General features: G+C 39.5%; 1 protein-coding gene across 1 annotated transcript in view; it reads left to right on the top strand.

Moving 5' to 3' along the window:
* The window catches only part of ASCC3 (activating signal cointegrator 1 complex subunit 3), a 1,409,126-nt gene that overhangs the window by 201,191 nt on the left and 1,195,223 nt on the right, over positions 1 to 12,712 (top strand). Inside the window, exons 5-6 of the mRNA XM_053710577.1 lie at positions 5,445 to 5,565; positions 7,921 to 8,128. Of these exons, the coding sequence (XP_053566552.1) occupies positions 5,445 to 5,565; positions 7,921 to 8,128 (329 nt within the window). The remainder of the gene's footprint in view (positions 1 to 5,444; positions 5,566 to 7,920; positions 8,129 to 12,712) is intronic.

The raw sequence follows: 12,712 nt of genomic DNA, 5'->3' as shown, positions 1-12,712 counted from the left end.
TTTTTTAAGAATATCCTCGCTCTGCTAGTTTCTAAATTAAAGTGCCAGCTGCATTCATATTGTGGGTCTATATCGTTTAGCTGAGGTCTGACAGATATCCAAATTTAAAGATTCTTTTTTATTTTTATTTTCTGTAATCATGGAGCAGGAATCTGTTCCAATGGACAGGTGTCTGCTGTGCCTTGAGAACCAAATTGTTTTCCCTACGCAATTTTGTTCTACATGTTTAGATAAACTTTATAATGTAAAGATGGGATTTTTGTTTTTGAGCTTAATGTCTCCCAGGATGATGCTGTTCCGGATATGCCACAGCTTTCTACTCAAACGCCCCTAGCCTCTATAGTGTCACATACAGTGCCCTGCAGTTCCTTTCAGACTCCTGGGGGAGTTTATTTGCCTGCAGAATTTGCTGATCAGGTATCTTCTGCGGTATCTGTGGCATTATCTGCTTTTCCTATGCTAAAGGGAAAACGCAAGAGGAAAATTAGAGATTCAGATTACAAGGTGTTTGTTCTTCCCACTGCTACTCAGATTGCCCTCCCTCATAGGTCTGATCAGGAGGATACGTCAGTAGCCTCTGAAAGTGAAATCTCAGATTCGGACAGTCTAATTCCTTCATCTGATGCTGAAGTAGTAACCTTCAGATTTAAGCTTTTGTTAAAGGTGGTTTTGGCTACTTTGGACGATTCTGATACGCCTGTCATTGTCAACCCTAAGAAATCTAGTAAACTTAATAAATACTATGATGTTCCTTCCACTGTAAAAGTGTTTCCTGTTCCAGACCGTGCAACAGAGATTATTTCACAGGAATTGGAGAAGCCAGGGATACCTTTTTCCCCGTCTTCTTTCTTTAAAAAGATGTTTCCTGTCGCTGACTCCATTAAACTACTATTCCTATAGAGGATAGTTGCTCTTTTAAGGATCCAATGGACAAAAAGCTGGAGGCTTATTTGTAGAAGTTGTATGTTCATCAAGGTCTTCAATGGCAAGCTGCAGTTTGTATTGCCACTGTGTCAAGTGCGGCATCTTTTTGGTGTGACGCCTTGTCTGATTCAATTTTGGTAGAGGCTCCTTTAGAGGAGATCCAGGACAGAATTAAGGCTCTTAAGCTAGCCAATTCTTTTGTTTCTGATGCTACCCTGCAAGTTATTAAGCTGGGAGCCAAGATATCTGGCTTCTCTGTTCTAGCTCGCAGGGCACTGTGGCTAAAATCTTGGTCAGCGGATGTTACTTCTATGTCCAAGATTTTGGCGCTTCCTTACAAGGGTAAGACCTTGTTTGGACCTGGTCTGGCAGATATAATTTCTGACATTACTGGTGGAAAAGGGTCTTTTCTTCCACAAGACAAGAAGAATAGACCTAAAGTAATTTTCGTTCCTTTCGAAACTTCAATGGAAAATCTTCATCTCCCTCTTCCAAGCAGGAACAGTCCAAGTCTTCTTGGAAACATAATCAGTCTTGAAACAAGGGGAAGCTAGCTAAGACACCCCTCAGCATGAAGGGTGTGCCCATCCCTGGGCTGTGGGCATAGTATCTCAGGGTTACAAACTAGAATTCAAGACTTTTCCTCCCAAAGGCAGGTTCCACCTCTCAAGATTATCTGCAGATCAGATAAATAAAGAGGCATTTTTGAATTGTGTTCGGGACCTTTCTTCCCTGGGAGTAATAGTTCCAGTTCCTGTAAGGGAACAGGGTCTAGGATTCTATTAAAATCTGTTTGTGGTTCCCAAAAAAGAGGGAACTTTTCTTCCTATTCTAGACCTAAAGTGTCCCGGGGAATTGCAGTGGCGCCCTATCTGGACAACATATTGGTTGAAGCGCCATCTTTTCAACAAGCAAACTCTCATACAGAGATCTTGATCTCTTTTCTACATTCCCATGGATGAAAAGTGAATCTGGAAAAGAGTTCCCTTGTGCCAGCTACAAGGGTAGTTTTCTTAGGGACCATAATAGATTACCTATCTAAGAAAAAAATTTTTTGACAGAGATCAGAAAATCCTAAATTCTTTCCTCTTTCCTCTCTCTGCAGTCTACTGTTCAGCCATCAGTGGCTCAATGTATGGAAGTAATTGGTCTGATGGTTGCTTCCATGGACATCATTCCCTTTGCTCGATTCCATTTGAGAGCTCTGCAGTTATGCATGCTCAGACAATGGAATGGGGATCATTCAGATCTGTCTCAGAGGATAGATCTAGATCAGTCGACAAGAGACTCTCTCCGTGGTAGCTTTCTCAGGAGCATCTGTCTCGGGGGAAAACATGCTTCCGGAGACCTTCCTGGGTGATTGTAACCATGGACGCCAGTCTCCTGGGCTTTGGAGCAGTCTGGGTTTCGTTAAAGGCACAGGGACTATGGACTTTGGAGGAGTCTGCTCTCCCCATAAAAATCTTGGAGTTGAGAGTGATTTACAATGCTTGGCCTCAGTTGTCCTTAGCCCGGTTTATCAGGTTCCAGTCAGACAATATCACCATAGTGGCTTACATCAACCACCAGGGAGGAACTCTGTGTTCCTTAGCCATGAAATAGGTTGCTCGGGTTGTTCACTGGGCGGAAGCTCACAATTGCTGTCTTTCTGCCATCCACAATCCAGGTGTGGATAACTGAGAAGCGGACTTCCTGAGCAGACAGGCATTTGATCCCGGGGAGTGGGCTCTCCATCCGGAGGTGTTCTCCAGGTTAGCCCTCAAATGTGGATGCCGGAGTAGGATCTGATGGCGTCTCGGCAGAAAGCCAAGCTTCCAAGGTTCGGTTCAAGGTCGAGAGATCCGCAGGCCACCCTGATAGATGCCCTGGCGATTCCTTGGGATTTCAGTCTGGCATATCTGTTTCCTCCGTTTGCTCTCCTTCCACGAGTCATTGCTCATATCAAACAGGAGAGAGCATCGGCAATTCTAATAACTCCTGCATAGCCTTGCAGGATCTGGTATGCAGACCTAGTGAAGATGTCATCTCTTCCACTTTGGAGGCTGTCTCTGAGGAAGGACCTTCTAAATCAGGGTCCATTCCTTCACCCAAATCTCGTTTTTCTGAAGCTGACTGCTTGGAGATTGAACACTTATTTCTGTTTAAGCATGGTTTTTCTGAGTCGGTCATTGAGACCAAAATTTCAGGCTCGCAAGCCTGTTACTAGAAAGATTTACCATAAGGTATGGTGTAAATACCTTTATTGGGGCAAATCCAAGGGCTACTCTTGAAGTAGTGTCAGGATTCCTAGGATTTTGTCTTTTCTCCGGGAAGGTCTGGAGAAAGGATTGTCAGTCAGTTCTCTGAAGGGTCAGATTTCTGCATTATCTATTTTGTTGCACAAGCATCTGGTGAATGTGCCAGATGCTAAATCCTTTTGTCAGGACCTGGTCAGAATAAGGCCTGTGTTTGAGTCTGTTGCTCCTACTTGGAGCCTTAACCTTGTTCTTAAAGTTTTGCAGCAGGCTCAGTTTGAGCCATTGCATTCCATAGATATTAAGTTGTTATCTTGAAAGGTTTTGTTTCTTATTGCTATTTCTTCTACTCGGAGAGTCTCTGAACTCTCTGCTTTGCAGTGTGATTAGCCTTACCTTATTTTTCTTTCTGATAATGTGGTTCTTTGTACTAAAGTGGGAATCCTCCCTAAAGTGGTTTCAGATAGAAATATTAATCAGGAAATTGTTGTAACTTCTCTATGTCCTAATCCTTCTTCTTATAAGGAATGTTTGTTACACAACTTGGATATTATGCGTGCTCTAAAATTCTACCTACAGGCGACTAAGGATTTTCGTCAGTCCTTTGCCCTGTTTGTTTGTTTCTCTGGAAAGTGTAGAGTTCAGAAAGCTACTGCTACTTCTCTTTCTCTCTGGTTGAGAAGTATGATTCATTTTTCTTATGAGACTGCTGGTCAGCAGCCTCCTGAGAGAATTACGGCTCATTCCATGAGGGCTGTCTCCTCTTCTTGGGCTTTCAAAACGGCTGCAACTTGGTCCTCCCTGCATACTTTTTCCAAATGTTCCAAATGTTATATTTTTGCCTTAGCCGAGGCTTCTTTTGGGAGAATGGTTCTTCGAGCGGTGATATCTTCTGTTTAGGTCTGCCTGTCTTGTTATCCCTCCTTAGTCATCTGTGTCCTCTATCTTTGGTATTGGTTCCCACTAGTAATTGATGACGTTCTGGACTCTCCATATCTTAGGAAAGAAAACAAAATTTATGCTTACCTGATAAATTTCTTTCTTTCCGGATATGGACCCCACTCTTAAAATTTTAAGACAGTTAGTTAATTTTTGACTAAACATTTTTTCCCCCATTTTTCTTTTGGTCGAATGACTGGGGATTATGGGTAGGGGAGTGACACTTAACAGCTTTGCTGTGGTGCTCTTTGCCTCCTCCTGCTGGCCAGGAGTGATATTCCCACTAGTAACTGATGACATTGTGGACTCTCCATATGCGGAAATAAATACATTTATCAGTTAATCATACATTTTGTTTTTTCCCAGCCTGAATGGCACTCCAACCCAACTGCATTTTGCTTCATATGTCCCATATAAGACTATCAGTCCAGCAAACATTCGACCTTGAACGCCTCAAAATTCTCCCTACCGCTTTTGGGAAGTACACCAGCATACTTGATTGGAAAGTCTACCTGGCTGTGTTGCATAACTTATAGTTAAAGGGACAGTAAACTTACAAAATAATGTTATATCATTCTGGACATAGTGCTGAATAATATAATATTATCTTAGTGGCAGCTTTTTAAATCAAAAGCATTGTGAGATTTTTTATTCCAAAGTTGGACTTACCTGGTCTCCGCTCCAGGCTCTACTGAGCAGGTCTTGTTTTTCAAAAGCGATTTGCGGGCGCACTGTCTAGTCACATCGCGCCCGATCGCGCCATTGAGCTTAATGTAGCTTGCTCACGTTATCAGACCAGAACGGGAGCAAGCTACATTCAGTATAATGGCGTGATCGGGCACACTGTATAGTCGAGCGCTTTTGAAAAACAAGACCCGCTTAGTAAAGCCTGGAGCGGAGTCCAACTTTGGAATAAAAAATCTCACAATGCTTTTGATTTAGAAAGCTGCCACTAAGATAATGTTATATTATTCTGTACTATGTACAGAATTATATAACATTATTTTGTAAGTTTACTGTCCATTTAATGATGTAGAGTACTTTAAAAAGTATGGCACAGTAAAGCTAGTTTTGTTCATTTGTCCTCTGATTCAGTAAATACAAAGCCCAACCCTGTATTTATTAAAATGTTTGATAAAGCATAAGATGTTGTTCATGCTAGGTCAGCATATGGGTAGATTCTGCACAAACCAAAACTCTCCAGTAATGATTGATGCTTGTTGTATTTCCAAGATCTATTTGCTTCCGAGCATTATTATAACATCAGTTAGACTTGAAGTGGTAGCCTGTGTGCTGTCATTCTCATTCAACATATGTTAAAATTTTTCTGTTTCTATTTTATTGCAGTTATTCGAATTTCTAGGACCTGAAGGGATAGAATTTATAGAAGTACTTCTTCAGCAAAGACATAAAGTTGTGGAGATGTCCCTGAGTTGTCCAAATGGTGTCATGTCACGCTTCCAACAAGGTAGGAAAAAATAATATTTCTCATTGAGAAGATACATGGGTCTTAAGTAGTGAATAGTCATGTTGATGTTTTTCTTAAACATCATTTCATAATGTCTGTCCAAGAGTGTCATGAATATAAGTGATGGCTGAGAAAATACATCAGATGGTAAAAATAATTTAACACAAGTGACTTTAGGCTAAATACATTTAAGTAATTAATATAATACTCACTTTTTAGTACTGTATTGCTTCCTTTTTTGTGTAATACACATAGGGGTATTACTTGAATTTGAAAAGATTTAGTGATATTATAAGGGTAAGATGTTTGGACCCAACAGCCTAGATTTAAAAATAAATAAATAACAAAAGCATAATCCACACAGAGGAGCATTTCATAATGTGTCATTTTGGGTATAACCAAGTGATTAGAATTGGTACTATATAATGTCTCATAATCCATGTGAATAAAATCTATAAATGAACGACTCATTCTCAATAAACTGATAAAATTGTCTTCTGCAGAAAGACTGTTCTCCATATACAGTGAAAAACTTTGGAATAATGATCAGTAAATTATTATTCGGATATGAAAAAATAAGAGACACACAAATAAAAAATATTAAAAGCACATTAAAGGTCAAATGATGCTGCAACCATTACCCACAATTCTGATAACGTATATTCTATATTAGGTATTGTGCACATATTAGTGTGGAAATGGGTTTACTCATCAGGCATTTGAATTAATATTCAGGTTTTTGCCTTTTCACTTCTTTTATAGCCAGAAAGTTATTTCAAGCTGTGGAAATATTTATGCTATCTTCAATAGTCCTTATTTCCCCTGGTTCTGCATGTTCTTCCCTGTCATTTTTTTTTACACATTTACGCCCTTATTACAACATTTTTTACGTTATTATTTAGAGTTTTTTTAATCTATTCTATGCTGGTTCCATAGTAATATTTTTAAGATGGGTATTTTATTTTTTATTCCTTCTCATCTCATTTTTACATCAGGATAAAGCAGTTATGACAACTCCCCTTCTTTACTTCTGAATGTATCATATAGTTCTTTATTTCTGTCCACCATCAACTGGAGAAAAATTATTACTATTTTGTGGATTACTGGTTAGTTTGTAATCTTAGTGATACCTTAATATTTTGTACTTTTTTGTAATATTAAACAATGTAGGACCCCTATTTTAAGAGCTTTTTGTAGTAGGTCAGTGTTGTTTTTAACTCTTCAAGTCCTCAATTTACAATTCTGTAAAATAATGAAGGCTCAAGGATAATGCCTTGTATTGGAATATTTTTTTTTGGGGGGGAAGCTGTTCCATGGAATTGTCTGAAAGTTCTACAGATCTTGGTGTTTCTTATTGCTATTATTAATATGGTATGTTTAGGCTACTTTGTTGCTCTTGCACAGTAAGATGAGTTTTTGGGCTTGGAGCTATGTAGTGTGTCTATTTGTAAGTAATTTTTGATTGTTAGCCATGTTTCATACCATCTTCATTTCTTGTGGAATACTACTTCAGAGATTGCTCCTTCCTCATTCTATTGTATTCCTCAGAATGGCTACGATGCTCAGATATATATTAACTTTTCACCTCCTATTGCTTCCAAATTTGGGGAATGTGAGGATGAAAGTGTCACTGTTTATGGTACAAGCTCATTCCATTATATTTGTGTTTTATTTATAGATTCTGAGAACAAAATAGAATACATTAGATACATAGGCCTCTATTTATCAAGGTCTGTTGGACCTGATCCGACAGTGCGGATCAGGTCCGACAGACCTCGCTCGCCGTATTCAGCATTGCACCAGCAGCTCACAAGAGGCCGCCAGCAGGGGGGTGTGAATCAACCCGATCGTACTCGATCGGGTTGATTTCCGCCGATGTCTGTCCGCCTGCTCAGAGCAGGCGGACAGGTTATGGAGCAGCGCTCTTTGTGACCGCTGCTTCATAACTGCTGTTTCTGGCGAGCCTGCAGGCTCGCCAGAAACACGGGCATCAAGCTCCATTCAGAGCTTGATAAATATGCCCCATAATGTAAAAAGTTACCCTTTTGATATAGATGCAGCTGAATGCCCTACAACTGCAGAGGAGTAAAGTTAAAAGGGAGAGTAAATTTCTACATCACTTGTTTAAAGGATGTGGTATTGATGTAAATAAATAAACACATGTTGATTAAATGTATAATAGTGAATTTTTTACACAATTAAAATGTTTTTATTCTAGAAATTCCTAACACTCATAGATAGATGTCATATCCTAAAGTATACATACATTTGAAAACCATATACCTCACTTGATTCCTGCACCTACAAATAAATAAATGAAATAAAAGTTAACTGAACCATCTGTTAACACTGCAGAACAGTGCAAACGGAATTCTGGAGAAAATGCAAGACCCTTTTATGGCTGTCAAGTCACTGTTCAGTCTGAGCAGGAAAAGCACTTAATGAAACAATACCGTCGTGAAGAAAAACGAAATGCCAAGCGAGAAAAACGAGTAGCAGAGGATGGAGAAGTTCCTGGAGAAGGACTAATATGCTTTGATCCCAAGGAACTGAGGATGCAAAGGTAATAAATGCCAAAAGCTGAAAAATGTTTCTTCTGTAATTGCTACTTTAATGTACCGTAATCATTTATTTTCTTTAAGTTCAGTTGTAGAGATTGCATGGTTTAAACTTCAGGTCACGTTTTAGTACAAGTATAGGATTTTTTTTTCTCTATGAAAACCTAATTTTCTAGGATAAGGAAGCAGTGATCTGCTTAATTAGAATCTGCTTGGTCGCTTCCACATGGTTTAGAAATGCAGATTAAGAAGGTAAGCTATCTTCCCTAGGTGCTCTGTGCACACACCACTAGTTTAAGATTTATGAAGTCTGTACTAAATGCATTGAAACTATCTGTTTTTCCTTTCAAGATTAATGGGTGCTATTTTCTATGTTGTCATCTTGAAATATAGGCAAAAAAGGGAAAGCAAATAAGGCGTTGCATACAACGGAGGGGAAAAAAAACTAGCATTGTTAGCTTTCTTAAATATTGAGGCCATAAAGTGTGGGATCCCTATATTGTTTTGGACATTTGAATATGGACAACCACACTACATAAAGAACATCCAGCACAGCTATTGAGTTGCCAGTCTCTGCAAATAGTGTCTATTAAATGCTGTCAGTATTACAAAAAAGAGATTGTCTTTCACAAAGTCTGACCTTTGTTGTAAAGCCTATGACTTACTGACATGCTTGAAACAATAACATCACTGTGCTAGAAAGACATCTGCATATCTGACCTTTACCATCCTGTTCATGTTACTTCAGGGAAGGGAACATATTTAAAATTAAGCACTACACAGGTGCATTCGTATTTCTTTCTTGTGCACTGGAGTCGGGAACATTATGAAACTGCAAAGACCCTATAAATGATCTGTATTCTGACTTAATTACAGAAGTATTTCACAAAAAGAAATCAAGCAAGTTAAAGGGACAGCCAAGTCACAATTTAACTTTCATGAATCAGATAGGGCATGCAATTTTAAAGATCTTTCCACTTATATTATCTAAGTTGCTTTGGTTTTTTTTGTATCCTTTGTTTAAAAGCATTCCCAGGTAGGCTAAGGAACAGCAATGCATTATTAGGAGCTAACTGCTGATTGGTATCTAGACACATATGTCTCTTGTTATTGGGCCACATGATGTGTTCAGCTAGATCCCGGTAGTGCATTGCTGCTCCCTCAACAAAGGATACTTAGTGAATGTAGCAATTTTGGTAATGGAAGTAAATTGGAAATATATTTGATGTTCCTTAAACAGGATACTGATATTAACATCTGCTATCTTGTAATAAGCTACATCTCTGTGGCATTTATATACTAATTTCATGATGATGAGTAAGAGCAAGTGATAGACTGGCAGAAGAAAACAGAGTGAATGAAGATAAGCAATGAGCTTTACAAAGCATCAATCTAACTGAAGAGGGAAAACCTATGAGGCTTCATGAGAGTGTGTTTGTGGTAGTATGGCAAACACTGAATTGTTCTTTCCAATGTACTCAGTTCTTCTAAACTTACCCTATTATTACAGCTCACCCTTAAAGGGACATTACACTGCTGAGTACAACTAAAGTAGTATGGTTACTACTCAACATGCTATTATTTACCCTCCTGCACCAGCAGCTCTCTTTCAAGTTGTCCTCTTATTTTAACCCATTACAGAATCCAGTTGGTAAAGCTCTGTATCTTTATGCTGTGTGCCGCCATCTTGTAGCTAATTTATTGTTGCATCCTGTGTTATAAGCAGTGCATCTTTATACTGTGTGCCGCCATCTTGTAGCTAATTTATTGTTGCATCCTGTGTTATAAGCAGTGCATCTTTATACTGTGTGCCGCCATCTTGTAGCTAATTTATTGTTGCATCCTGTGTTATAAGCAGTGTATCTTTATACTGTGTGCCGCCATCTTGTAGCTAATTTATTGTTGCATCCTGTGTTATAAGCAGTGCATCTTTATACTGTGTGCCGCCATCTTGTAGCTAATTTATTGTTGCATCCTGTGTTATAAGCAGTGCATCTTTATACTGTGTGCCGCCATCTTGTAGCTAATTTATTGTTGCATCCTGTGTTATAAGCAGTGCATCTTTATACTGTGTGCCGCCATCTTGTAGCTAATTTATTGTTGCATCCTGTGTTATAAGCAGTGTATCATTATGCTGTGTGCCGCCATCTTGTAGCTAATTTATTGTTGCATCCTGTGTTATAAGCAGTGCATCTTTATACTGTGTGCCGCCATCTTGTAGCTAATTTATTGTTGCATCCTGTGTTATGAGCAGTGCATCTTTATACTGTGTGCCGCCATCTTGTAGCTAATTTATTGTTGCATCCTGTGTTATGAGCAGTGCATCTTTATACTGTGTGCCGCCATCTTGTAGCTAATTTATTGTTGCATCCTGTGTTATAAGCAGTGCATCTTTATACTGTGTGCCGCCATCTTGTAGCTAATTTATTGTTGCATCCTGTGTTATAAGCAGTGCATCTTTATACTGTGTGCCGCCATCTTGTAGCTAATTTATTGTTGCATCCTGTGTTATAAGCAGTGCATCTTTATACTGTGTGCCGCCATCTTGTAGCTAATTTATTGTTGCATCCTGTGTTATAAGCAGTGCATCTTTATACTGTGTGCCGCCATCTTGTAGCTAATTTATTGTTGCATCCTGTGTTATAAGCAGTGCATCTTTATACTGTGTGCCGCCATCTTGTAGCTAATTTATTGTTGCATCCTGTGTTATAAGCAGTGTATCTTTATGCTGTGTGCCGCCATCTTGTAGCTAATTTATTGTTGCATCCTGTGTTATAAGCAGTGCATCTTTATACTGTGTGCCGCCATCTTGTAGCTAATTTATTGTTGCATCCTGTGTTATGAGCAGTGCATCTTTATACTGTGTGCCGCCATCTTGTAGCTAATTTATTGTTGCATCCTGTGTTATAAGCAGTGCATCTTTATACTGTGTGCCGCCATCTTGTAGCTAATTTATTGTTGCATCCTGTGTTATAAGCAGTGCATCTTTATGCTGTGTGCCGCCATCTTGTAGCTAATTTATTGTTGCATCCTGTGTTATAAGCAGTGTATCTTTATGCTGTGTGCCGCCATCTTGTAGCTAATTTATTGTTGCATCCTGTGTTATAAGCAGTGCATCTTTATACTGTGTGCCGCCATCTTGTAGCTAATTTATTGTTGCATCCTGTGTTATAAGCAGTGCATCTTTATACTGTGTGCCGCCATCTTGTAGCTAATTTATTGTTGCATCCTGTGTTATAAGCAGTGCATCTTTATACTGTGTGCCGCCATCTTGTAGATAATTTATTGTTGCATCCTGTGTTATAAGCAGTGTATCTTTATACTGTGTGCCGCCATCTTGTAGCTAATTTATTGTTGCATCCTGTGTTATAAGCAGTGCATCTTTATGCTGTGTGCCGCCATCTTGTAGCTAATTTATTGTTGCATCCTGTGTTATGAGCAGTGTATCTTTATGCTGTGTGCCGCCATCTTGTAGCTAATTTATTGTTGCATCCTGTGTTATGAGCAGTGCATCTTTATACTGTGTGCCGCCATCTTGTAGCTAATTTATTGTTGCATCCTGTGTTATAAGCAGTGCATCTTTATACTGTGTGCCGCCATCTTGTAGCTAATTTATTGCTGCATCCTGTGTTATAAGCAGTGCATCTTTATACTGTGTGCCGCCATCTTGTAGCTAATTTATTGTTGCATCCTGTGTTATGAGCAGTGCATCTTTATACTGTGTGCCGCCATCTTGTAGCTAATTTATTGTTGCATCCTGTGTTATGAGCAGTGCACTTTCACAGATCTGTGATGTTATTGGATTTTTGACAGCTGTACGTTTCACTTCAGTTTATCTCTCATAACAGAGAGCGGAAGTGTTACTGTTTTGCAGGTTTTTGCACAGTTTAAAAGTAAAATAACAAATATAAGCTCCAAGATGGCGACGCCCAGTGTGAAGATATAGAGCTTCACTAACTAATACTTGAAAGGGGTTAAAATAAGAGAACAACTTTGAAAAAAGCTGCAGGTACAGGAGGAAAAACAATTACACAGTGAGTAGTAACCATTCTATTGTAGTTGTACTCAGCAGTTTAATGTCCCTTTAATTAAGCATGAGCAAATGGTAAACTGGTGAAGCATTGGGTTGAAATGGTAAAATATGTACTAGTAGTCCTAAAGCCCGTGTACACAGGCCATTTTTTGCAGTACAGCGGTCCCACCCCTTGCGCTCTCTCTCTCTCTGTCCCCCTCTCTTTTGTGCTCTCTCTCTGTCCCCCTCTCTTTTGTGCTCTCTCTCTCTCTGCCCCCTCTCTGTTGTGCTCTCTCTCCCCCCTCTCTTTTGCGCTCTCTCTCCCCCTCTCTTTTGTGCTCTCTCTCTCCCCACCTCTCTTTTGTGCTCTCCCCCCCCTGTGTTTTGTGTTCTCTCTCCCCCACTCTTTTGTGCTCTCTCTCTCTCTCTCCCCCACTCTCTTATATGCTCTCTCTCTCCCCCCTCTCTTTTGTGATCTTTCTCTCTCTCCCTCTCTTTTGTGCTCTCTCTCTCCCCCTCTCTTTTGTGCTAGCCCCCCTCTCTTTTGTGCTCTCTCACTCTCTCCCTCTCTTTTGTG

This window comes from Bombina bombina, chromosome 4 (assembly GCF_027579735.1).
Source record: "Bombina bombina isolate aBomBom1 chromosome 4, aBomBom1.pri, whole genome shotgun sequence".
In the NCBI taxonomy this organism is placed as follows: domain Eukaryota; kingdom Metazoa; phylum Chordata; class Amphibia; order Anura; family Bombinatoridae; genus Bombina; species Bombina bombina.
The sequence above is the reverse complement of the archived record's forward strand: the minus strand, read 5'-3'. Positions and strand labels throughout refer to the sequence as shown.